Raw genomic sequence first — 27,646 nt, 5'->3', positions numbered from 1 at the left:
ACACAAAACTCTTAACTCCTTGAGTTAGTACAAATATTTTTTTAGCTGCTAAAAAAACAGATGTGATCCACAGGCCCAGAATTGCAAAGACTTGAGTAACGCCAATTCCAAGACAGCTATAGTGGCAGTAGATGATTGTGGAAGGATATGCTTAGGCAACTTTGTGGCTAATCTGACTTTACTGAATTCTGTTCATACTTGCAGACTGGGCAATCAGTATGACACCAAAGCACACAAACAAGACTTTTATGAAATACTTTGAGTTTGGCTTACTCTGCTTACAATCTTATCTCCAACTCCTAACAGTCTTACTCTTGACAAAGCAAGTAAGAAGTCCATTGGCACTTCCTTGTCGCTATCATGAATGTCTGCACACATTTACGTTCCTGACTGCAGCTTGGTATCGGCTGGCCAGGTTGCCAGAAACAATGCTGCAGTGGCAGCATGAAGCTGCGTACAGGCTGCTTTATCCTGCTGAGATGCGAGATATGCCAGTGCTTCTGCAGCGATGGCTTGTCCCCCTGCTGCAAGGTTGCACAATTTCTTCTGGGCCTGGTTTAGTAATGTGGCATAGCCACACAGGAGTATTTGCATATAATCTCTTGGCCCAAGGTTTCTTTTCAGTCAGGAGTTAGCCTCGGGTGGTGCTGCAGAAGCTGGATGCTGCAATACCTTGAATCACCGAGAACTGGTTTTGTAACAGAGATTGAAACAGCAAAGCAGAAACCCAAGCTGGGATTTGTCTCCCTAGCTCCTGCAGATGGGACTGGACCTGGTTTGCCTTTCTGATCCTAACACTAGCAAGGAAAACAAGGTGGTGAATTGGTTGTGCTAATAAATAATAGTTGTGTTACAAATACCTCTATTTAACCGTGGCTTCTCTTGCTTCTGGAGGTTTTAGAGGGAAACAGCCTCTGTCGTCTTCACCAGGAAAACTCTGGCTGTACACCATTGAAAACAGTAACAAAGGGAGAGAGAATCGAAACTCTTGACGGGATGCAAATCTAGTTCAGTGGCTTAACACTTACTTTTTGTCTCTCCAGCGCAACAAAACTGTGCAGCACAGTGTCACATGCTGCATCAGAAAGATGTCATATTGCTGTGTGAAATGGTGACATCATTTTTAGAAGTAAAAAAAAGAAAAAATACAGAGCTTTTCAAGCCTATAGGTATGTTTTGTAGCATTGCAGCCCCCCATACTTAAAAAAGACACCCATAAAAAATGGGATAACTGCAGTAGGGATACTCAGGTTTCAAGACCTCTTTTCTCTGGGGAGGAAAATGACAAATAGGAGGGTGCTTCTGGCAGTACGCAGGCACAAACTGGCGACAGCTCTTCTGCATGTGTTGGCAGCGAGAGGGGGATAGATGGGGCTTCAAGGTCTTAAGCCTCTGCCGGTCCCTGGCACCAGAAGCAATCCCCAGCTCCGTTTCAGACACCAATGCCTGGGTTTCATTTCTGATGGCCGACCTGGCTTTCCCACACAGGGCTAACCCCGCACCGTGGGGCACCCGGGGGTGCCCAAGGTGCCCCGGCCATCCATCGCTCCCAGGAGCTGGGGGTGTTTGCCCCGCTCCGCACCTCTGTGGCGAGCAGGCAGGGCCCTGGGCCCGCAGGCCTGGGCTCCTCAGGTGGCAGGGGGCCCGCTGCCCGCACCTGACTCACCACGGTATACCACTCGGCCTCATCTCTGCCCATCAGTAATTGCACTGGGTTGTTATAATCGCATTCAATTACGTTGTGTTGCAACCAACTCGTGTGTTAAAATGGTGGGCGAGGGCAGGCAGCAGCGCTCGGCGCTGGGGATCGGCTGGGCTGGGCTGGGCAGGGCAGGGCAGGCCGGGCCGCGCCGCCCGCCCCGCCGCCGCCAGGTGAGGGAGGGCCGCTGCCGCCCGCCGGCTCCTTTAAGGGGGGGGCGTGGGCGTGGCCCGCCGCAGTCGTGACGTCTGGGCGCGGGGTGTCGCTCTAGATAACGCCCGCTCCCTCCCTTTCCAGATCTTTCTCGAACGCGCGTCGGCCGCAGCCAGCGCAGCCCGAGCCCTTCCGGAAAGTGCCGAAGCCGTAGCCGGCGCCTGGCGGATTCCCCGCCGGCCGGCACAGCGCGCCTGCGCAGAGGGGAGCAACTGCCGGTTGGTGGCCGGTGCTCCGCAGTGGGGGAGAGCCGGGTGAGGAGCCGGGTCCCAGCAGCCCAGACGGTCGCCGCTGCCGCTGATAGTCACAGGCCGGCGGGGAGCGGGAAGCACCAGGCGCAGCCATGTCGGTGGTTGGCATTGACCTCGGCTTCCTCAACTGCTACATCGGCGTCGCGCGGAGCGGCGGTATCGAGACTATCGCCAACGAGTACAGCGACCGCTGCACCCCGTGAGTACCGGCGCTGCCGGGCCGCCCGCCGCCGGGCCGCTCAGCCCCCCTCCCCCGGTGCTTTTCCCCCTCGCCGCCGCCCCGAGCCCCGCCGCCCTCAGCCCGCCGCGCCCGGCGCTGGGCTCCCCGGGGCGGCGGGGCGGGTGGAGTCGCGCGTGTCCCCGTAGGGCCTGGTCCCCTCCGCGGCCCGTGGCGCGGCGCTCACGGCCCGGCCCGGCGCCGGCCGCTTCCCCTCAGCGGGAGAGGAGCCGGGCTGTGCCGCCCAGCGCCCGGCCGCGGCCTCGCCGCCCGTCAGGAGCCGCCGCTGACGGGCGAGCGCCCCTTTCTCGGAACACGGGCGGCGTGTGGAGCTGGCGCGGGACCCGTGTGTCGGGGCGGGAGGCCCCGCCGAACACCTGCCCCCCGCCCCGGGCTGTGACTCCTCCGTGCCCTTGAGATCCCGCGCCGGGCTGGAGGTGCCGGGCGGCCCCTCGGGCACAATGGGCATTCCCCTCCCCCCCGCCCGTAATACTTTCGTTTCGTGTAGCAAAGATCTCGGTGAGGGAAGTGCATGTGTTTCCCCAACTCTAGAGCGGTTGCCAGGGCTTGGAGCGTTTTCATTAACAATTTTATGATGGAGGGGTGGTGAGACGGGTGAGGAGGAGGACGTTGATTCACCAGGGAGACGGGGAAGTGGCGCGATGAGTTCCCTTTCCTTAAACCTGTTCTTGGCACCGCGCTGCATCTGCTGGCCGTGGAATACCGAGGTCTTGCAAGAAGGGGGGCGGGGGGGGGGGGGGGGGGGGGGAGCAGCGGGCAGCGGCCGTGATGATGGGATACGCAAGAGTAGGTGGAGATACTTCCCTTCTGTTTCTATGGGATCCGTCTAGGATTTTTAGAGCTCCATCTGTGCGTAATTTTCAAGGAGGATTCAGGAATTCATATAATACTCGTAAAAAACGGGGTTTGGATGGTGCTTCCTTTCATAAAAAGGAATTTGCAGCCAACAGCAAAAAAACTTCTTCTGTTACGTGAGGCTATAGTAACTTTAGCATTGCTGTCTTTTTGATCTGAGAAATGGAGGTTTTGTTTTGCTTTCTAAAAAAGGTTTTTAAAAGTACAAAGAAACTGAGTGCTAAAACGCATATTATCTGTATTAATAGGAATACTTTAAAATTCTTTGTAATACTTCGAAAAATACACTTCTCGTGTGAACTCTCAGGAAGTTGTTATCCTTGTACACGTTTTCACGAGGACTGAAATTCCAGGACCTTCCAAATTTTGTGCAAGGAAACCCCTGAAATTGTTGCCCAAAGAAGCCTCAGGCACCTGCAGTTTCCTTCCCCCTTATGCTGAAGAGCACTTCCAATTCTTAGCTGTTCTTGGAGTGCATTCTTTGCAGGTAGGCTTCACGTAGGTTTCCTTGCATTTAATATTTTTCTCTGTGGTGTCTGAGAAACTGTACTTTCGAGATGCCTGCTGAGTGATCAAAGGGGTTTAAAGCACAGTTAGTAAGGTAGCATCTGGAGTGCACAGATACTTAAAGACAGTGGTTATCTCCCTTAATGACATTTTTCCGGGTTTTTTCCTTTTCTTTCTCCAAAATTTAATACAGGAGAACATGAGGAACTTCCTTTTTAATGCTGTTGTCTTAAGGAAAACCAGCGTAGTAAATGGAAATATAACAGGTTTATAACTTAGGGAAGTTTATCAAAGTAACTAAACCTTGCTTCAGACAGGATTTGGGTGATGTAGGCAGATCTAACTCTTAAATCATCAAAAGTTTTCTGCTTATTATGCATAGCAACACAGTAAATGAGCTCTTTATTTATATGTTCCTATAGAGGCGCTTACGTCACTTAAATACTTGAAGTTGCTAATGGTTAACATTGATTGGATATGTCCCAAATACTTGGGACTTACTCCCAGAAATACAGAGCGATAATGTTTGTGTCTGTGTAGTGTGGTATTAAAATACTTGAACTAGCTCTGGACAAGCTAGTGCACTTCCATGCGCAGTGTGGTGGTGGTAAGCCATGTAAAGATACTGGGTTAGGTCCTAAAGATAGGACAGGGCTGGCTGTGCTCTACAGGGCTGATTGTTCTTTCTGGGCAAGGCTAATTAATGCAGCCAGCTTCCAGTTTTGGAGCCGGTTCGGGTATCTCTGCGATACTGCTGTGAACAGTTCAGTGTTGGTGTAAGCATACTTCAGTGCTACAAACAAAAGCAGTGTAGATCTACGGAAGATGCATTTTAACGCAATTTAATGCAGCACTGTTAGGCATAAATCCAGTGTCCTGGTGGTTTAAAACATTCAGATGATCCTTTGTTTGCCTAAAACCTACCTCCTGTAATCTAAGGCGTGGGATTGTTAGCGTTTGTAAAGCGTGTGTCATCTTTGAAACTTTAGCACAAGAATTCTAGGAGGGAAAAAGATTCGGCCATGGAGTCATCTGTAAACTTTCTAAGGCTTTTGGCCTTAGCATCTCTTTGGATGTTAACTGGTAACTGGCTTTTTCTGAACTGGGAACTCCAGTAAGCCTGCTGTACGCATTGCTGGTGTGCCTGGCGTGTTGAACTCTCATGGCAGATGGCTTTCAGGTGCTCTGTCTCACCACTGTGGTGTTGTGGGAAAATGGTTGATTGTTGATAGCTCGTAATTTTTTGGTAACTTTTTTCAGACCATGTGTAATTAAGGTAATCACAAATTATAATTAAAATGGTGAGATAGTATCTTCTTCAAAACAATGCATGGAGGTTTGGAATGTCCTTCTGGTGAAGAGAGTTGCGACCTTCAGAAAAGTCTGTGTACTGCTCAGAAGCTGGCTTCAAAGCAGGCCAAGGGTAGTGGGCGGGGAGACAGCTCAGTTGTCCCACTTGCATCTTTATGGTGGATGTGCTTCCTAAAGGACTGTCTCGGATACAACTGAAGTGTTTGGAGCCGAAGGGCACATTTTATTTCTTGACACTTCTGCTTCCCAGCCAAGGGAGGAAGAAACCATTCATCCCCTGGTGCTGGAACTGCATAATTGAAGTAAACCGTGGCAGGAACTGTGGTGGGCTGAGGAGCTTTTTGACTTGATGCTTTGTGCTCCGTGCAGGAGTATTAGCAAGTAATGCTGTCAACAGAGCCAAATTCCTGAACTAAAAAGTTGTGATATTTATAGCATTAGTATGTTCCTATCCATAAAATGTCTTGTAAACTGTTTGCACCCTTTCTAAATTGCTCTCTTACCTGACTTAATTATTACAAAGTATAATTGGGAGCTATTCTGCAAAGTGACGTGAAAAATTCTAAAAGCAGTTTGTGAAAGCTGAAGTACGTATTTGAAGATGTAGGGTAATGCATTGTCTGTTTGCGGCAGGTACCTGTGGAGAAGGTTTTGCATGTTTGGTGTGGTGTTACAGCAGAAGAGGTTGCTAGATAACACTATCGAGTTACACACAGTGCCCTCATTGTTGTGGTGATGGCGAAGAGGCAGGAAGCAATCTACTGTAGTGACCTTTACGCATTCATTAAACAATTTGAACCATATGAAATCAGAGTTGTATTTGTTACTTCCTACTGAATGGGTTTAGCCTGATCTGTTCTGCTTTGGGGAAGGAGTTCCATTTCAGATCTGTAAAACAAAGATGTGGTGAACAGTAACTGACAAAAAAAAAGGTTTCTAAAGGCAGTTGAGGTGGCCAGATGGTACCTGGGGACCTGGGACAACCTTTGCTAGAGCCAGAGGCCAGGCTGAGCGGAATGCTCAGTGGTGACCTGAGAAGAAGCAAGCTGCAAGGAAGTCTGGAGCTTCCGAAGCGCTTGGTGGGTGGGAGCCGTTGCCAGCCATCTCCCCTTTTGCCTGTTTGCCAGTAGTCCTCAGGCACAGGAAGCGCTCAACAGTTTGTAGAACTAGGCTGTTTAGCTACCTTGGGTGTGTATTTTTTTAAAAAAAATTTTTTGTCTTACGATTATTGTTGCTGATGTCTCTTGCAGTGGTACTGTCAGACTTTCAGGGTTGTTGAGTCAAGAAGACCTGATTGGTGAAGTTCAGGTTTTAAAATCAAATGTCACAGGCTTCTTTGGTTATAACCTGTGACCCAAAAGTAACTATTAATTCCTTACCTTCATGATAAGATCTCTAGAACATGTAAGCTTTTAAAGAATTCCGTAAATGCAGTTATAATGAAAACAATTGCAGTTGCTTGTAGTTTCTGAATTAATTCGCAAAGAAAAAAGTAACTGGAATTCCGCTCCAAGTTCTGATGCTTCATGCAGTAATGCTGTTAAATGCCATATCAGTATTTTGTGACTTTAATTTTTGTGGGTGTTTTAAAGTATCATGGAATTATCTTGTGATGTTTTCTTTTAAACCTGAGTTTCTGTTTTATTGTTTTTTATTTAGAGCATGTATATCTTTAGGATCAAAGACCCGGGCCATTGGGAACGCAGCAAAGAGCCAGGTAAATGGATCAGTAACTCTCATGTTACTTATCTAACTTGTCTCCTGTTGAACTGTGGGAAGAAAAGTAATGAATAAAGTTGATATATTTATTTCTGCTTTCAAGTAAATTTTCGGCAATAAGTGTATGTTTCACAGTAATAGTTACTGCTTCAACACTATTTTCCTGTATTGAAATTGAAACGCTATTTCTGTGTTGTTTTGTCATTTGGAGTAAAAAATGGGAAGAAACAGAAAACCATGTTTCTTCCCCAGTAAAAGATGTTTCTTTTTGCTTACGCATGACAGCAAGAATGGAGTTCAGAATTAAATCTCCATTGGGGGTAGGGAAGAATACTGCACTGTCTCAATTTGGAATTTAGAACAAAAGTAAAATTTCTCTTCATCCTCTGTAAAATCACTTGCAACCTAGGAAAGCCTTCCTTTTGGAAAGAAAATATGTAAAATTTCAGAATAGCCAGTGTGAATCTACAAATTCAAAACAGATGGGGTCTTATCCTTTTTCTTTGCGTTCATGCGTCACGTTAGTGTGCTGAGGACTTCCTTCCCCTTAGGGTAGAGTTAGGTAACTGGACATTTGCCTGGCAGATATGAAGGTGATGGAGCCCACTGGTGGTGCCATGGGCAGGCAGTATATGCAGCGGCTGTATCGCTTTCATTTGGAGAAACTTTATGCTTCTTGTCTGAGCTCAACCCCTGTGCTTTGCTGGTGAGAAGGTATCCTGTCAGTACTCTCCCAGCTATGAAGTTTGCTGTTTAAACTAGTTTATCTTGGAGAAGATTACCCTGGAGTAATTTCTTTCGATAGCTTAAACATTGTGTTAGGATGTGTTTGCTCTGGTCCTTTTTTTACTTTAAAAGTCTGTCCCTAAAGTAATTAGGTTGAAACACCAATGAGAAAACAGGTGTGGGAAGGCTTTATGTCCAGATGGGATCTGAATTAGAGGAGAACTTTAAAGGAAGTGAAATGCCTTAATTTCTCAAAGGTTCATTTAAGGTTAGTGTAGGTGATAACTTCATTTGTTCCTGCAGACAGCCATTGCAACAATATGTAATATGGTTTTAAACGTTGCATGCTGTGTCAGAAAGCTCTAAAAATAAAAAGTACAGTGAAAATTGATGGCAGCAAGCTGATGGGTATTAACGAGTGAAGGAAATTTGAGTTTTTTTAATGGAGACCATAGATTAAAAATAGATGTTACTTCTCTCCCCACACCCTTTGCTTTCCAGTAAATGTGTGGAGCTTGGCAGGGGTCTTCAGGATGGGCATTAAGGCCAAGATATCAAGAGTTCCTTTCTAAACGGTCTTCTAAAGTCTACGTGTCATGGGTAATTAAAAACAAAATACCTTTTCCCACAGATTGTCACAAATGTAAAAAACACATTACATGGTTTCAAAAAACTGCATGGAAGAGCATTTGAGGATCCTTACATACAAGTTGAAAGGGCCAAGCTTCCCTATGAACTTCAGAAGATGCCGAATGGCTCTGTAGGAGTAAAGGTGAGTTAGAGCTTTGTGCGGAATATCTTTAATGGTAGAGATGAGCACTTTGGACCTCTGTAACTTAACTTCCTACTTGAGCTGATTTACATTTTGCTTAACACAACTCTAAATGTATTCTTAATCATTTTGAGAAGAAAAGTCAGGTGATAACCAGTACAATAAAAGCTTTATTTTTCACAGAGTCTGCCTTGGCATAGTTTTTCTGTGTTTCTCGCTTCTCTTTGTAATTCATTCACTTATTTAAATGTTCAGGAAGATCTAGAGCACTTGCTCTGTATTACACGCTCATGTCTTCTAGTAATAGTGTAAAAAAAGTGTTGTCATCTGCCGTACAGGTATGCTATAAAATCTTAACAGCACTCCCCCCAAAAAAGGTTAAGTTGGTCTCATTCCCCTTCATTAAAATGGACTGTGTAATAAATCAGCTGTTACCAAGAGATGAGGACACTTAATTCCCTGCAGTGACATCTGCTCAAGTCCTGTACTTTGTCAGATACCTGCTGAGGTTTCTCATCAATTGTATTGGCTTTCTATAGTCACATTAGTAGCTTTTCACCTTACCTTACTAGATTTACCTTCAAATACGTCTAATTACAGTGTTTGATTATTAGTCTTATCTGAGTTTAGGTCTTAGACATGCACAGACCAATTCTGAGGAAAGCAAGGTAGCGCTGTGAAGACATAATCTGAACAAGTTAGTTTTAATTGCTTTCAAACTAAGTGGCTGGAAACTGTTCTTCCCAAAGTCACATTAATTGCTGGTATAAACAGCTGCTGCTCATCTTTCTAGGTTTCCCTGCACAGGAGTGTTTGGGATTGCTAGAGATACAGCAGCCTGTCAGGAATTCAGGAGAAGGAAGCTCACACGAAGGCTGAAGATCCAGATGTGTTGCTGGAACAGGGCAGGACTGTTAGAATTGCCTTGTTTGCCTCTTCCCTGCCTCATGTGCCTGAGTGATCCTTGCAGGAAGCAAATGTTCCTTGGGTTCATTCCAAAACTTATTTTTAGCTTGTGTCAGGACAAATGTGGTTCTATATGTATTAGGGATTTTGTTTGGTTGTGGTTTTTTTTAATTAAAAAAAAATACTGAAGCATTGTGAATAGCCCCTTGAACTCAGGTGTTACATTTCACACAACAATTTTCAGCTAAACTGTACTGTTACGCTTTTTTGTAGGTAGCACAAATCCATAGCATTAGTTGATATGGAGAGTTACTCGTGTCCAGAATCTGGTGTTAAACTTGGTCTCAATGCGCAAAACTGCAAAAAATGTTCAGGTTGCACACCTCGGAGAGAAGTTGAGATGGTTTATTACAGAATTGCAATTCTGTCTTTCAGGTGAGATACCTAGATGAAGAGAGACTGTTTGCAATTGAACAGATTACAGGAATGTTACTGGCCAAACTTAAAGAGACTTCAGAAAGTGCTTTGAAGAAACCAGTGGCAGACTGTGTGATTTCAGTAAGTTTGTAATATATTTATTGCAATTCTTTCTACAGATAACTTTATGTAAGCTAGCACCATTCATGCCATGGTGCAGTGGTAAGAGTTAAAAGTAGTGGATAGAAATTGCATCCCCCAAAAAAGGGATTTTATTATGGGTTTTACCAACGTCGAATACTTATGTAACCATGTGTGAGAAGATGGAAAACTTGTGAAATCAAGGGTGTGTTTTCAGGAGGAATTTACTACTTAAGGTGATCGAGACTGGCTAACTCCAAGTGCCACATACAGTAATCTTGGCTACTGTAGTCCCTGTGATAAATGTGAACTGTCCTACGTGTAAGCTTATCTTCCTCCATTCCAAAGAACCTTCCCTTATTCACGTTGAATTTCTTTGTTGTTGTGTAGTTGAATACTGTTGGGTTGTAGTGTGGTTGAGAGTAGCCTGAATTCTGTGGCTCTGAGGGTCATACTGGCAATTTGAGAAGCCCAAGCTACCTACATTTGTTTGAAAAGGTTGCTTTTATTTGACTGGTTTACTTGTGTTGAGGTTTTTTTAGCTAGTGCCATCCCCCATGGTAGGGGGGTGAGCTTGAAGATGAGGTTTTGTTCCTGATATGAAGTTCTAAATGTTTGCTTTTCACGTTGTCTTTGTTTATTGCTTCACTTCTGCTCTTGTTCTGGTGAGAAGTCTGGGCATGCAGTGTTGTGGTTATCCTCTCTCTGTCAAAGAGAGACGTGGAAACTGGCAAGCTGTATACTTCAGCTGTTAGAAATCCGCTTTGATCTCTGTCTGTGCTTCTTTATGGCATACGAAGACACTTGCAGAGAATACCTCCCACACAAATAAGGATCCTTGGTAATACCCCACAATGGTAGCTCGTGAAATAAACTAAGAATGTAGTTCTGTGTCTCAAGCTTGACTGAAGTTGGAAATACATGCGGGCTGATGCAGCCAGTTTCTAAATGGGCTCCGGCTGCGCTTTGGCTGTTCTCGGTGGAACTGAATATTGTAGCGCACTGTGGTAGAGGTGATAACTGAAAAATGGATACAGGTTTGGTCGTAACACAAAGCGTAGCTCAGCTCTGAGTTTGGTTCCAGCACTGCTGTAGTGCTTATGCAGCAACTTATTTTGGGGCTATGTACGAATATTTATTGTGTTGACTTTGTTGTGCACAAATGTTTTTAGGAACTGGTAATGATTTTAAGATCAAAGACTCAACAGAAAAATCTGAAGAAACTTTTTTGGTTGTAGTGCTTAAATCTACTTTTGTTTAAAACAACCCTGGATGTCACTCCACTTTCGTCATGTTTTGACATTTTAATTAAAATAGACACTAAAATGAATTACATAGCTGTTTATTAGACTGCCTTATTAATCTGAGGTTACCTTAAAACAGTTTCTTGTGGTACTGACATTTATTGGGTTGCTTAATGGGTAAGTCTGACTTCTTTAAATTAAAAAGTCCGTATTTCTTAATATCCTACGTAATTACTTTTGGAAACAGGTACCCAGTTTCTTCACTGATGCTGAGAGAAGGTCTGTAATGGCAGCTGCACAGATTGCAGGATTAAATTGTCTGAAGCTGATGAATGAAACTACAGCAGGTAAAGGGCAACAAATTTTGCTTTTTGCCTTTTTTTTTTTTAACCTATTCAGACTACTGAATTTGTGAGGGTGATGACATACTCCTGTTACACAATTAGAAGCTTGGGGAAAAAGCTATCCAGGTTAGTACTGCCCAATCCAGCTTGGGAACTGGATACACAGCAACCGTTTTGGTGGGGTGGTGTTCAGCACTTATGAGACGCGGTGAGAGTTCAGGTTTGCTAACCTGAATACAGGGCCACCTGAAAATAGCTGCTCTGCTTCTGAAATAAAGCTGGTATCTGTCCTTACCTCTCAGCTGTACCATCGAGCTACAGCAGCTGTATCAGGAAGGCCTGAGCCTGCTTCACAGTCTCCTGCTGGTCCAGCTGGGGTGCGGACCTGACCTAAATTCTCAGTTGTTGTATTAAATAACAGTATAGTACAGCATTATCAGATGTAATTTGCATCTGTCTGAAAGATTACAGTAAATACATTGTTTAACATAGGTGTGTAGCGGGGTCTTCTAATTTTCTTTGTAGCTTACTGGAAGATGGGTGTGCTGGTGTTAAAAAATATCTGGAAGTATGAGAAGTACTTTTTTATCACAAGCTAATACTTACTTGAAGTGAAGTACATTGAAGAGGAATTTTTAAGTGTGTAATCCAAAGATTTTTTCATTTGTAATATATACATACGCTTTGAAAGCCTCCCCTACACAAAGAGCATTTTTATGGAGCTTTTTCTGAAAGCAGTCTTGCTGATCATATTTAGAAACAACTTGAACTGTATGACTTCACAAAATACCCCCATCGTCAAGCATGTGTCCGTGGCACTATGACAGTTGAACATTGTGGCAATCCTGTCGGTGCTGGTGTAGCTGTTGTTTCTGTAAAGTAATTTACTCCCCTCTTACGGTTTTGGTGAATTCCAGGGTAGAGTATAGAAACACTTCATGGGAACTAAAGTTGGAGCTGTTGAAACCAGTTAACTTTTTTTTTTCTCTTGATTTAAATTCTGTTTGCTTTTAGAAAGTCTCAACAAACTTTCAAAGTGAGTGCTGGTATTGAAAACTTAGATTCATGTAAACTAGTTGTCTAAACCATTTTTTTCTCTTGAGCATGCTTGAATTTTGCAAAGCTGAGCTAAAAAATACTGAAAATAAGGCATTTCAAAGGAGAGGTGTAGGCATGAGGCTTAACCTGTGCAGTTTCACATGTTACAATGATAATTTCGCTACAAGCAGAACTGAAATAAAAGGTGATGCTTTGGTAGTGTAAAACCTTCACTCGACATGTTTTTTCCCTTGTTAGTGAAAGAAGTGTTTTCAAAATGCTAACTTGCTTTGTGATGAGCTGCTTTATATATCGACAGTGATTCTTAAGCAAAAGGAAAAATAGCCAGTCTGATAAATCCTGGGTCTAAAAACTTTAATTTATGAAGGCATATGTGCTGCTGACTTTTAAGTTAGTGCTTTGAAGGTACACAGCATCCAGTTCTTGTTGGAAAGAGATGTTAGGTAGTACAGAATACTTAAATGTCAATTACATGAATGAACATGAGGTAATTTACTATAAATCAAACAGAAATGAAAATAACACTTGTGATCCATTTGACCCTTATGTTCTATTTGAGCAAAGTAATGGAGGTGTTTAGAAAGAGTAAACATAAGTAGTGTCTATCTATTGGTAGAGCTTTTAATGTGTGCCTGACAGCTGTATACAGCTTTCTCTTACCTTCTGTTGGTTGGTGTTTTTCAGTTGCACTAGCCTATGGAATATACAAGCAAGATCTGCCAGCCTTGGAAGAGAAGCCAAGAAATGTTGTCTTTGTAGATATGGGGCATTCTGCGTATCAGGTTTCAATCTGTGCTTTTAACAAGGGAAAACTGAAGGTAAGGTTTAAAGTCATACAGTAAAATTCCATGTTCTTGAGGTATTTAATTGAACAATACTCAAAATACTATTTATTCTGTTGAAAGATTTTTTTTAACTAAATAAATGCCTATAGCAAATATATTCAAAATGTTGAATACAAAAGTTTCATTATTTTTGGCCATTTTAGCAAATCGGTTTTTATAAAATGCAGAAATGAAGTATCCCAAAGTCTGTTTTGAAAATGCTTGACTGTTAAGTATACTGCACAGTTTTTGTGCCATGTTATATCACTGAAATATTTGCATATTCTGGTAGTCTCAGAAATGTTGCAGTTGTGCAGCTGAATGACTTAAGGGAAATTGTTGAACTCCCCAAATTGTTCTGTGACTTTTTTTTTTTATTTATTGCCACCCAGGACTGTTCAAAATCTAAATTCAGTAAGATGTGAAGTAAAAGTGAACAGTCTTCACTTCCTGGTTTGGAGACTTTGTGAGCTGCTGATGTTGCTCACTGGCTGTGAGCTGAATTTTTTGTAAACTTTGGTAGCAAAATGTAGTCATCTGAAGTCACGTGGGAGACGATAGAGAGTTTTTCTGTTTCAAGTAATGACACACAACTAGTAATAGCATGACCAAATAGCTATCCTCACCTGCCTTTTCTTTAGTGAGCTAGTAAACAGAGTAGAGGCTTTCAGCATGGTAGAAAATAGCATGGTAGATGTGATCGTTTCTTCCCTCCACAAATAAAATACTAAATAATTGAGTGACCTTTGAAGTTGTTCTGTCTGGCAATTGCATAGAAGGCGGTGAGAAAACCACAAAAAATTTTCCCATCCCAAACCTCTGTTTTTACAGGTGTTAACTTACGAAACTAGTGTCTGTAGGAAAGCTGTCCCTATACCTGAGCTAACATTGTCTAATAACTTTCAATCTTTGTTCTTTCACTTCTGTGCAGGTCTTGGCTACTACCTTTGACCCTTTTGTAGGTGGTAGGAATTTTGATGAGGCTTTGGTAGACTACTTCTCTGAAGAATTTAGGACAAAATACAAATTGAATGTAAAAGAGAATCCCCGAGCACTGCTGCGATTGTATCAGGAATGTGAAAAATTGAAGAAGCTTATGAGTGCAAATGCATCTGACCTTCCACTCAATATTGAGTGCTTCATGAATGACCTTGACGTCTCCAGTAAGATGAACAGGTACTGACCGTTATTTTCACTGAAGTGCAGCGAAGTGCGGTCTCTAAGCTGTCCTGTAATGTGAACCGCTTTCCCTGTTCCTGCAGAGCTCAGTTTGAGCAGTTGTGTGCTGCCCTTCTGTCCAGAGTGGAACCTCCCCTAAGAGCAGCCATGGATCAAGCTAGTAAGTAGGAGTTAATTTAGGTGCCACTTTTGGTTCAAGAAAGTAACTAGTAATCCAGTTATCCTAGATCTCTTTAATGATTATCTTTTTAATATATTTTTGTATTTATTAGAATTGCAAAGCTAAGTACTGAAAAGTTAAATGTAAGTTCCATTCATGTGCTTGTCATGTATGCATGATCCCATTCCTGCCTCATTTAGCACACGTATCACTCTGCAACCTTGGTTTATTGACCCTCATTCACCCTGTGTAATGGAAAAGGTTGGTGCCCTGAAAGATTATTTTATTTCAAAACACAAAGCAACCAAACTGAAACTATGACGGGAAAAACTATTTCTCCTTACTGCAACTGTCTGGCCAGCCTGTTCCATGTGTGATACATACATGTCCTCACTGACCTGAGAATTTGGCAGTATATTCTTGAAATAAATTTTCTGAAGCATGTGCAAATAACAATTTTTTTGTTTTGTTTTTCTTTTGCATAATGTAGTGTAGAGCAGAGAGTTAGACTTTCACAGGAAAAGGTTTTACTCTCCAATTCTAGCATCTTCAAGTAAAAGGGAAGAAATCTGCATATCTTGTGACTTGGCTAGATAGCTGATACAGGAAGTAAGAACCTGAATAACTGCTGAGTAGAGCTGTTCAAGGACTCTCAGTTGTTTGAGATCACTTCTTGAGTTCAGAATTAAAAAGCTAGCCTGCAAGCACAGTCCAATATTGTATATTTTTAGTTAAGGGTTTTGCTTTTCTGTATTGGCAACCAAATTAAAGTAGGCATAAAATGAGGTGTATTTAGGTTTCATTTTTTTCTTGTTTGGGAGGGGTGAGGTACTGTCCGGTAGTGCAGGGCTGCCAAAGAAAACCTCATTTCACACTCTGGAGTTACTGCACACCAGAAGGAGGATGCACATGGACAATGCATTTTAAAGAACAGCTGTCCTCATTGGTGCTTGGCTTCTGCATTTTCCAGGTTAGTGCAACCAGAAAACTGTAGCCTGCAGGAGAGGCAAAGAGTTTGAATAGCACACGTGATGACAAATCTGATTTTAAAGACCTTGTCAGCTGTTGAATATATTCAGCGCTTGTCACAGTGTCTAGATAATAAGAGAACTCCTAATTTTTTGATTGTCCAAAGTCAGCTTTTTGGTATCTTGATGATAACTTAAGGCCATGCGCTCTCTTTTCTAGAACTTCAGCGTGAAGATATCTACAGTATAGAAATAGTAGGTGGGGCTACTAGAATTCCAGCAGTGAAGGAACAGATCTCTAGCTTTTTCTGTAAAGAGATAAGCACCACGCTAAATGCTGATGAAGCTGTTGCAAGAGGCTGTGCCTTGCAGGTATAGTTATTAAAACTAAACTTAAAGTATTGCTTTAACATCATGTACTAATGAAATGCAACTAACCAAAAGCAAAAGGTACTATAGCTGAAATAAGATGTAGAGTCTTACTTTTCTTTCAACAGTTGGTGGCAATAACTATGTCAGAAATTACTGTATTACATGTACTAATTTTTTTGTGGCTGTGTCATGAGAAGGATGGTCGTCTTACAGACCTGTTAAATTTGATGACCCACATTGCACTGTTCCACTTCCATGTAGTCATTTGGAGGATTTGCTGCGTATCTTTACTGACAATCACTGGGGAAGTAGCATCTGTTACTATTACTTAAGTCTTTCAGTTCAGTTAATTTCGTACTAAGCATAGGAAGTTTCTGTTAAGAATTCCGTGATAAGCAGGACCTCTATGTGACTTGTAGCCTTTCTGCACTTAGGTATTAATTATTGTACTTGCTATTTATTTGACTGCCTGGATATAATAAAACTTTGGTCTTTGTTTTCTAGTGTGCAATTCTTTCCCCAGCTTTTAAAGTGCGTGAATTTTCCATCACAGATGTTGTTCCTTATTCTGTAACGTTGAGATGGAAATCGTCTTACGAAGAAGGAACAGGGTAAGTTCTGTGGTGCCTACTAAAAAGTGTGTGTTTGTGTACATAAAGGAAAGTGTTGAGCTATGGGAAAGATCAGGCCTCAGACCTTGAAGCTGTCATCTACTCGAACAGTTTTAATTTTCTTCTTTTGATTACTGCTTAATAATTGAAGATACATGTAACTAAAAAACGTTGGTAGAAGTTGCTTAATTTTGAAGTGTGACATAGAATACATAGTCCAGCTTTGAGACCCACAGGTCTCCAACCTGCAACTCTTGTCATAAACTGGCTTAAACGAAGTTACTTAGCTGCTTGGCTAGCGTGGCTGCTGCTGATTAACATACCTTGACTGTGGTTGTCCATTATGTTACGCTCAGTGGTTTAACCTTACTTAATATTTTACTGGTTTAGGGAGTGTGAAGTCTTCAGTAAGAACCATGCTGCTCCATTCTCAAAAGTAATTACTTTCCACAAGAAGGAGCCTTTTGACCTGGAAGCGTACTATACCCATCCGCATGAAGTGCCTTATCCTGATTCCAGAATAGGTAAGGACAAGTGAAGAAAAATCCCACACCCAGCTCCTGTTGTTAATGATGAGAAAAGTGGTTCTCCTGGGGTTTTTTGAGATGTTAACTTCCATATTTTCTAGGTTCTTTAGAAAAGCTCTGTACATTCTTCTTGGTGTAGATGCAGTGATCAGGCAGTATCAACATCTTTTGGCAGTTCCTTAAAAAAAAAAAAAAAAAAATCTGCTTTCTTTAGTATCTGTCTGTCTTCACTGCTTCTGAATGATTTAAAAAAAAAATAAGTACAATAAGTGCAGTGCTCTACTGTCTGGTTCTTTCAACCTCTATAAAATGGATAAGGATCTTACATGCTCGCCAGCCTGGATTTTTCAAAGAAATCGGATCAAAGAAGCAGTTAGCAGTAGACAGTTCTGTCGAGACAGGTATCTGTCATGTCTCTTTTCTGTTAATCTGAGAACACACAAGATAGGCATTTCCTAAACTTTGGCATCTGTAGTAGAGCCTAAAATATTAGATGGTATGAGTAAGTTTCCTGACAGTTAATACTACCTTACTTGCACTTATTAGTAGACTCCTCTGGGTCTTTAGGCTAATTCACAATTTTATTTACTGATTTATGAATCAGATAGAAACTTGGTACTGCCTGTTTAGCTGTCTGTTCAAGGAGTCTATTGTCTTTAGGAAAGAGGATTCTCCTTTAGGTGTGCACAGTCTGCATTGCTTACACTCATATTTCCAGCAAGTTGCAAACAAGGTGTCAGTCTGTTTCCAGAAGCTTTGATAAGCACTGTTTGTTCCCCAAAATGTGTAGTACAACCACATTACCAAATTCAAACAGAATGGTTTATCTTTGTTAACATCTTATTTTTCAATGCAAAGTTTTGAGTTATGTGGATGAAAGAAACCATTCAAGATGAATCAGAGTAGTTTCTCTAGGAGGATGGTTAGAGAAGTCAACAGGGAAGTAAAATGCCTAATAAAGTGTGATGTTGACATTTTTCATGAAACACGGATAAAGCTAAACAATCTTACTAGTTATCAGTTAACTGATAATTGGGGAATCGGGTTTTAATTCCTTTAGCTGTGGCTTACATTGTAGAATTGACAACTAAGAAGGAGGTTTCCAATTAGTTTATGTTAAGATGCTATTAATATTAACACCCTTCCAACAACATATTTTATTTCTTTTATTCCTCTTTCACTATTTTTTGAACAATTAAAACCATCTTTGTGTTCTCAAGGGCGCTTCACTATTCAGAATGTTGGTCCCCAACATGATGGTGAAAATTCCAAAGTGAAGGTTAAAGTGCGTGTCAATATTCATGGCCTTTTCAGCGTGGCTAACGCTTCTATCATAGAGAAGCAGAACGTAGAGGGAGATCACAATGACACACCTATGGACACTGAATCATCAAGTAAGAACCAAGGCAGAGATGATGAGCTGGTATGTAAACTTGTAAATATCTACACTCCTTGTAATTCTGACGAAAACCAATAATTAGAGATTAAAACATAGTGTGTAGCTTTTGACAGTTTTTGTTTCTCCACCCTTAAATTATTTCTTCAGTTATGTAACACATTTCTTCATGGTTTTTATTAAAGTACTGGTGATGTGGTGCTAAGAAAGCAAAAATGAATGTAAACCCAGATTCTAAAAATTTTTTTCATTGTTCTTTACCATCTCTCTACTAGTCTTAGCATTATCTAGTGTTGCTACCAAATGGCAACATACTCGGTGAGATAGATTGACAAATTAATGCTAAAAGTTGGGTTTTCCTCAAGTACTATGGAATGAAAAATAGATGGTATTTCTTTATATATGGAAGACTTGCTCTTCAGAAACATTCTTTCACTAACGGCACTTCTATGTAAGAACTGTACTGAAGTATCAATGGCGTGTAAGCCTATAGGGGAAAATTACTGGAAATTAATGTCATTAATACTGAGGAATTAACGAAACTATGTTGTCCTATGCTAGTGCAAGGAGGATCAGCTTCCCTGATCGTGCACTGCATGCTGGAAGTAGATCACTGAGTAGTGAGGTGCAGCTGTTACTCTTGACTTTCTGGAGCTGAGGGCTGGTGCTAGGGAGCACTTTGCAGCAGGGAACGGCACACCAGCCTCGCCAGGCCTCGGCAGCCTTTCCTTTTGCTTGTGCCCTTCTGTTGCCTGGGATTTTGGTTATGTCACAGCTCACGGGGAGGGGGCGAGAGGGGCGATACTGTAGGGAAAAAAGAGGGTAAAGCAGTAAGCAAGTTGCTGCTGCCCACTGCTGCTGCCTTCTGCAGATGGCAGAGTGCTCGGCAGAGTGACCAGTCTTGCAGGCTGTCGGGCACACTGAGGGAAGGTTTTCTTGCGGAGTAAGGTTGGACAGAAAGCAAACACTTGGCAACTTTATTAGGAGGAAGGGACGAATGAGTTTCCTGTCATTATCTTTTAAAATGTGTAGCTTTTTAAAAGTAGCAGCTTTTTCTACTTCAGTTGGATATACTACAGGAATTGGAGCAAGTGGTTACACAGTTAGCACTTCGCAATTGATACAAGCAACTCCTTCAATATTACACTGCTTTTCAGGAATTTGCGCGTATTTGAAATGCCAAACGTGATGCAGGGTCCCTGTGGATGAGTGCTCTGCATCTGGTGTTTGTATGCAAGTGAAAAATGGTTGAAAGTACCGTCGCTGGCATGTAGTGTTCCAGGCCTGCTGCCTGTGGAGGTACTAAGAGGAGTACCCTCTGTTCAGTGCAAGAGTAACCGCTTCCATCCTCAGGCTTTCAATTTGCAGTACTTCCGTTCATCTAACACATCTTTTGTTTTACAATGGTGCTTGTCAGCAATTACCTTTCACTATTGAGGACGATGCCCTCGACACTGAGGAGGAGGTTTGTGGTGTATATGTATTTTCCCCCTCTAGCTGTTCTGCGTAGGCAAAACAGCTCCTTCCAGTTGTTGCCTTTTCTGTGTGAACAGTAAGAACAGCAAACGATACTAATTTTTTTCTACTCCGAAGTGACAAAACTTAAAATTTGGTAAAAGTAGCCTTCTTGTTTTCAGCTTCTGTCATTAAAAAACCTGCTGAATCAATTAACATAGCTAAACTGCAACCCACACACTGGTGCTAGAGTTTGAATTCCTTAAACAACTTTTCCCTGTATTTTGCAGAACTAACAGTAAATTGTTTTACATGCATATGTAGTTTGTGAATCCAGGAATCTTAATTCCTTGTAATCTCAGAACTTTCAGACTTTGGTTACAGCTCATTAGCTGTTGATGCTCTGGATGTCCAAGTATGGGAGTCATCCTAAAAACATCAGACTTACCCATTGCTATGTTATTGTTTGTGATCGGCACTAGTGATAAGTGATGTCTTTAAGATCCTTAAATTTAGAATAGGGCATCGGTGAACTACAGACAGATTTTAAGTGAAACTTCCTTAATTGTGCGTGTCAGGGAGGGGAGATAATTGGTCATGTGCTCCAAGAGGCTACTACAGAAACTAATTTTTATGGTCCTGTGAGACAGATGCCATTAACAATTACAATGGCTAAGTTACTTCTGCTTTGGATTAAAAACTTTATAAAGTTCAGGTGAAAAATGATAGGAGGTTGAAGTTCTGGCTGTTCCATAGAGAACCTGTTGTTATTGCCGATGTTGGTGGTGTGTTTCTAGAATGTTCTTTGCATATGTTCTATATGTATTTATTTCTAATTTAAAATGGAGCATTCACAAGACTTAGTGTAATTCTATAATGGGGACAGATGGCAACATCATAATTATTTCAAGTGGGACAGGCAGAATAGGATTTTCGTTTAATTTGAGAAAGAAATGAATACAAGTACTACATCAAAATGCCTGTTTAAACATGGTGAATCAAAAATCCTTCAGATTGATTCTGAAGTCCATATATTGTCTGCCATCTACTGTAATTGACGTCAGTCTTAAATTGTACAGCAATTCTTTACATTCAGTTATGTAACTCTTTTTCTAGGATAAAATGCAGGTTGATCAAGATGAAGGTATTCAGAAAAATCAAGCTGAACCACAGAACCAAGCAGATGAGGAAGCTGAAAATGCAGGAACTGAAACAAAAGTTTGTATTCAGTATTGATAAGGAAATGTAATGTTGCTTCCTTTAGACTTTTCTTTTTTTTTTACCCAGTATTCTCAGTCATTGATCTTACTAGTTGCAAAACACAGGACTGTATTTGGAGGAGCACAGCTAGACTGAAATGGTTAAGTTAGCAATGCTACCTTAGCACTTTCATTTTCAACATGGTATATGATTAAGACTTCGAAGTAAGTTTCTGTTGTTTAACATAGGTTTATAGTGAAGGCGGAATCTAGGAAAACTTAGGAAACATTATGCAGAAGACTGTGTTGCGCCTTTAGCTTTTGAACAAGTTTTCTCAACAGCTCTTTCTGTAAAGAAATTCCACCAGTTTGGTTCAAAAATAAGGTAGTGGTGATTCTGAATAGCAGGAGGACAATTAGGTACTTCATTTACGTATGATTAATTGTAGCTGTCAGATTAGTTTCATCTGTCTCTTGTCAAGCATAAATGCAGTAATATTTCTATTTTGGAAAGTTTTTCTTAAGAGTGTAAATCTTTTTATAGACCGCTTCTGGAGACAAGCAAGATCATCCAGCCCAGCCGAAGGCTAAAGCAAAAGTTAAGAGTATTGACCTACCTATACAGGCAAGCCTCTACAGACAACTGGAACAAGATCTTATCAATTGCTATATAGAAAATGAGGTAAGCAGCCTGAACAGATGACCACTCAAATTAATGTCACTGTGAATAATTATCCAGAAAGTATTTGTAACGGTTAATGTAGAATTTTCTGGGGGTTTGTCTTTAAGGGGTTTTGATTTGGTTGGGCTATTTGGTAAACCTAATCAGTTTCATTGGATTTAAGTACCCAGATGTCTGAGTTTGACCTATTAGCCTGTTGTTACCTGGTGTCAATTCTCTCCTTAGGCAGAAGATGCCTAAGGCTTGCCAGTACAGGCTGCGCAGTGTGCTGACTGACCTAATACTGGTCGGGAGTAGCATTTGCACATGTTTTGATGCCTTACAGAAGCTGTGTCCTTAGTTCTGGCGTGCTTTTGCCCTTCAAGTCCTATGTCAGCAGGAAAGTATTACTACATGTAGGAAACTTCCCTTTCAGAGGATCCTTTCTGAACTTTCTAGGTGTTGTATCTACGAAGATCTCACCAGCATAAGCTCCTATCTGAAGGATGGTCAGTCTGCAGAATCAAATACAAAATAACTTTTGTAGAGCAGGATGATTTCTAGTGACTTACAAACCAGAGTCGAGACTTGTCTTCTAGTCCTGGCTGTGCTGGTCGGTTGATAATTGATAATCTGATCCACTTAGGTTGAAGCACTTGCCAAACAGCTTCCAAATCTGAACTATTTTTTCCTCTGTTGCCGTTCTGCCTGCAGTGAAGGTGACTTAGACAAAGGTGAAAATTCTAATCTGTAACTGCAAATTAGCAGGCTCCTGCAAAGTTCTGTGGTACAGTTTCAAGAGTGTAATCATTAAGCTTGACACTTGCAAGTGCTTTTAGTTTTAAATAAGCTTTTCTCCACCCTAGGGGAAAATGATGATGCAAGACAAACTTGAGAAAGAAAGGAATGATGCAAAGAATGCTGTTGAAGAGTATGTGTATGACTTCAGAGACAAGCTGTGTGGAGTCTATGAGAAATTCATCACAGAAGAAGTAAGACCTTGCCTATGTGTTTCAGCTGTTGGAAAAAATTCCTTTGTGTTTAGAAGGTCTGAGTGTGGCTGCGTGGAGGCTGCAGGGGTCTCTTGGACTTACTAATGCGTTTCGTAGTCTAAAAATCACAGAAGTGAAGTTCAAACTACACTTACATCTGACATTTGACATGCAATGATGCAGAGCTTTTATTGTCTGAGAAGTTTCTCAGTGGTGAGAAAGGTTTTGCGATGCAGGCAGAAGATAAAAAACCCCGTGGTGGGGGTAGGAAAGCAGGACAGATCACCATGAGCTTCTAAATGGCATGAGCGGGCACAAATAAAATGCAAATGAGCAGAGTTAGTGTGTCTGTAGCTCTGGGGTTTATTGTCTAATTTCACTAACTTAGAAACGTGATTCTTTCCCCACTTGAAAGTCCAAGAAAAAGATGAAGAAGAAAGCTGTACACTGGGCTTCTGCAAAAGCAGTATTGAAAGAACACTTGTCCAATAATCATTTTTCCGTAACAGCCATCTAAATTGACTGGTATGCAAGCAACCAGTTGGTGAAACAAAGGCCCAGCAGCAGTTCTAAGGACTGCTCTCTGGATTACATGGTTTGCAACCCAGCAGTGCAGCACAGACTCCCTTCCAGTGTAAATCAGGGGTTTATTTAAAATCTAAAAGCAATCTTTTACCTAAGTTATGGGGATAGAGATTTTATTTCTAAAAAAGTTAAGATAAAATCTTTGGTTATAGCCAGCAGAGTCGAGTTACCACAATTGCAACATCAGCTATCTGTATACTTGTCCGTATTTGTCTGTTCTGTCCTGCTGCCAGAGAACCTGAGAAGCAGAACTTCCCATGTCAAGATAAAAGGCGGGAATTTTGGGATGCGCATGCTTTCTTAGAAAATCAATACTGACGCTACGCAATTCCCATAAACTTTACTTGCAAATTAGATTAGTAGGGCTGTCCTGCCTCTCTCGCCGTTCTGTAAGATGGTGGCTTTGAAGTCTATTAATTAGTTTTCCTTCTCTATCACTGTGAATGTTTTAAACTGATGAAATGGTCTTTTCTGAGCAGGGGAGTTTCTTTGCATGCTGGGGGGAGAAGTCTCATTTGTTGCGTTCTCTTCTGAACTGGTGTGTCCCTACCTTGCCTCACAGGATTCAAACAAGCTCACCTTGATGTTGGAGGACACAGAAAACTGGCTTTATGAAGACGGAGAGGACCAGCCAAAACAAGTATACATGGATAAGCTTCAGGAACTAAGAGTAAGGTTTTTAAGATACTTTCCAGAAAAATTGTGTGTGTGTTTTGGGGCTGGGAGCATTTACATAAATATGGCTAAGTATGCAGAGCTCTTTTAATGAGGGGTATGTGTGTGCACATCCGTATGTGAGTTACGTAAATCCATTAACTTTTGAGTGTGGACATTCAGGTTGCATCTGGATGTAGCGGAGTTAGGAAATGAACATAATATTTAGAACGAGAAATACAGTTTGTTTTAATGTCAGTTGTGCTCTTAATTTGAATACAGTCAAAATGAAGCAGACATTTAGTGTCTAGAACTAGTGACGATACAATTAATTGCTACGGGAATTTTCTGTCAGTCTTGTTACAAACTGAGAGGCTTTTGAGACTGCTCTCCCAGGTGTTCAGAATTACACTCCAGTGTATATATGCTCTGCTTTTCATGATTTCAGCAGTCTTCTATAGCTATATTGTAAAATTTTTGGTCTAATATCTAATGACAAATGGTGAAAAGTGTTTTAGCAGTAGCTTCCACTATATCATTGGATTAGTAACGACAAAAAAAACTTGGATACTTGAGATTTTTCTCTTGCGGGAAAATGAATTCTCATGAGTGACTCGCTACCCTATAATAAGTTTGTCTCTAGCTCTTGGGCCTCAGCTGTTTTCTCTCGAGTCTGGTTTCTTTTGGGGGAGGGATAACTGACGGAAGCAGCAGTGCAGATCCTGGCAACTGCCTGCTTGCCTGGATACCAGTATTCAAGAGAAGTTAAAAACAAACAATAAAACAGAGAAGTTTCCAGATGAGCTACTTCGACATTAAACCATCCATGTAAATCCTGTCTTGTTTTTTCTTCCAAATGCATTGTACCAAATGCTGCTCTTGCTGAAAATAACCACAAAATACTAAGCGCACTAAGGACAGGCACTACTCCCGTGTTTAAGCTTCTGGGCTGCTTTTTGTTGTACTCTAAAGCAAAATGCAAAGTTTAACCTCTTGGATGGGTGAGAAAAGGTGTTAAGGCAGCCTTCCTAATGATGCCATGTTTTATTCTTGGACCAGACTAAAGTAAAACTGTATTTTTCAAGACCTTTGTGTTTGTTTCCAGAAATTTGGACAGCCTATTCAGGAAAGATACATGGAACATGAAGAGAGACCAAAAGTTTTAAATGAACTGGGAAAGAAGATTCAGCTCCTTATGAAAGCAGTAGAAGCATACAAAAATAAGGTAAAGCTAATTACTTAGGGAATGAACTATTATGGGTGTTTTGAGCTTGGCTGTAGAGTTTTTTGCGTTTAAAAAGAAATCCTGTAAGATTACCTGTTCAGCTGCTTTAAAATGGCTGTTGACTTCTCCTCCAGGAACTTCTAAAACGGTTCTGGATTGCTAGCAAAAATGGTTTCTTGATAAGAACTTTTTTTTATGGCTTGTACCACTTGAAACGGATATCTCGAGTTACGGCTATTAGCATAGTTTCTATAACTCAGAAGTCTTGTTGTGGTTAGTTACACAAACTACACTGAATGTTAGGTGCTTTTCTTTTCCTTGCAGCTTCATTACTAACCTGTGCTTCAGCAGCATGCACTGAAGATCAAAATTTCAAATTACTAAAAAAAAAAAAGTCCTGTCTGTCTTGTTCTTCATACTAAATGCTTGTTAAAACTACTTGTTGTGTCAGGTTGTAGCAATGTTTCCCTACTTCATTATGTGTCGATGGAATTCTTACTTGAGTGAGAAGCACAAATTAATCGGTGGTATAAATCTCTCTCCCCTTAGGATGAAAAATATGATCACCTAGATCCTGCTGACATGGAAAAAGTTGAGAAATACATCAGCGAGGCTATGAATTGGTTGAACAGCAAAATGAATGCCCAGAACAAACTAAGTCTAACTCAGGATCCAGTTGTTAAGGTGGCAGAAATACTGACAAAATCTAAGGTAAAAAAAAAAAAAAAATAATAATACAGTTATACTTGTTGCATTCTGATTAAGTTTTTCCTTAACAGGATTTTGGCCTTTGTGTTGAGCTAGAATGTTAATTCTTCAGAGATTTTAAAGCTATTAAAAGATCCATGCAGAGGGAGCAGCAGTTCTATCGATTTTTAGTTCTGGCTCTTCATGATTTACAGCCATACCTCTGCATAAGCCTTCTGAGAATGTCCTGAGTTACAGCACCAGGCTGGCTAGGGACTGGGTTGCCGTATCGGCCTTTTACAGACTGGGAGGTTTCAGCTAGTGAGAGATCTTATTTTAAGTTTCTAGATTTGATAGAACTGAAGAGCCTAGTCCTTAAAAATTAAACTGCGGGTCATTATGAACCAGGAATATATTCGAGACAGAGTTTTGTGCAGTTACTGTGCCATGAAATGAACTTGCTGTCTCACTTCTGTCACAACTAGGAATTGGATAGCTTCTGTAATCCCATTATATACAAACCCAAGCCGAAGATAGAACCTCCCAATGATGGGCAGTCAAAAGCTAACGGTGAACACAATGGACCAGTGAATGGACAGAGCGGTACTGAAACAAAACCTGAACCAGCGAAGGAGAACTCTCAGCAGACCAAACCACCTGGAGAAATGGAAGTGGACTAACTCTTGCATTTCTTTTACTTTAAATAGTGCAAGTAACCACAGGGTCCATTCTTTCTGTCTGGTACACGCCTCAGATGTTCAGTTATTCTTAGCCAACCTTCTGTCATTTGTTGCTGAGTAGTTTTGAAAGTGTTTTATATTATGTACACCTCTGATGTTCACTTCCACTGATGCTGCTTATGTGGAGCTTTAGCCAAATGTAGATTGTATAAGTCAGTTTAAGCTTTCCCAATATATTTTATATCAAACATACAGAATTGATATATAAATGGCAACAATCTACCTTATTTAAAGCTTTTATTGTGGATAAACCTCAGCTCCTTTATTCAGGAAAGGATACTGTATTGCACTACTGATGCTCAAGTGTAGATCTAATTGCATCTTTATTTTGGAAAAATATTGGAATTGAAGTGGCAAAACTTGTCACTTGAAGCACTGACCTTTTCTAGTTATTGTATTGTTATAATTTAAATATTAAAATAGAGGTTAGTTGGCATACTAGTCCATCTTGTTGATGTACCATGAGAATTGTACCGTCTTTTTCATAAACAGAATAATACAAGCTTAAAACGTTTTTTTTAGATTCCCATACTACTAACAATCTTAGTTACAAAATGCTAGCGTGATGGCTCTGCCGCGTGCTGCAGTTAAGTGAATGGTCTCAGTGCCCATCGCTGTACATAACGTACTGTGCTTACGATAGGATGATGCTAATGATAATAGTATGAGGGGTAGGATATACAGGAATTGTTGCATAGTTTTCCCTTGGAAGTGTCTTACTGCACATGTTACTATTTCCATTTCTTTTGTTTTGAACGAAATCTCTTTGTCTTGATCACATCTTGTGCTGGGGAGAAGAAACAATAGGAATTGTGCTGTGCAAGCTGGGTGTTAGCACCCTAATTTTGAGGTTACTTTAAATGCTGTTTGTTGCAAAGTTGAAATAAATACTGCAGGCTTATTTAAGCCTCAGTACTCGGCATGTAAATCGTAAATCTTTTGGGTTGAGGATCTAAACAAAAGAGCTTTCAAACTGGATATTCTTACCCCAAAGATGGAATCTACTTGA

The 27,646-nt window shown here is 41.2% G+C and overlaps 1 protein-coding gene across 4 annotated transcripts; it reads left to right on the top strand.

The window, feature by feature from the left end:
- Positions 1-1,998: 1,998 nt before the first annotated feature.
- On the top strand, positions 1,999-27,646 carry HSPA4L (heat shock protein family A (Hsp70) member 4 like). 4 transcript variants are annotated; one of them, XM_037398173.1, is made up of 20 exons: positions 1,999-2,362; positions 6,734-6,791; positions 8,151-8,291; positions 9,633-9,755; positions 11,247-11,346; positions 13,087-13,220; positions 14,158-14,402; positions 14,489-14,565; positions 15,754-15,905; positions 16,410-16,516; positions 16,907-17,040; positions 18,264-18,466; positions 19,857-19,904; positions 21,011-21,112; positions 21,638-21,775; positions 22,621-22,746; positions 23,894-24,001; positions 25,091-25,210; positions 25,760-25,921; positions 26,383-27,646. In XM_037398173.1, the coding sequence occupies exons 1-20, from the start codon at positions 2,256-2,258 to the stop codon at positions 26,575-26,577; spliced, it is 2,580 nt and encodes an 859-aa protein (XP_037254070.1). In that variant the 5' UTR covers positions 1,999-2,255; the 3' UTR covers positions 26,578-27,646. The 4 variants fall into 4 exon arrangements, with proteins under 4 accessions (XP_037254070.1, XP_037254089.1, XP_037254099.1 ...); XM_037398192.1 differs by lacking the exon at positions 19,857-19,904; XM_037398202.1 differs by lacking the exons at positions 19,857-19,904; positions 21,011-21,112.

Source organism: Falco rusticolus, chromosome 1 (genome assembly GCF_015220075.1).
Source record: "Falco rusticolus isolate bFalRus1 chromosome 1, bFalRus1.pri, whole genome shotgun sequence".
NCBI classification, from domain to species: Eukaryota; Metazoa; Chordata; class Aves; order Falconiformes; family Falconidae; genus Falco; species Falco rusticolus.
The sequence above is the reverse complement of the archived record's forward strand: the minus strand, read 5'-3'. Positions and strand labels throughout refer to the sequence as shown.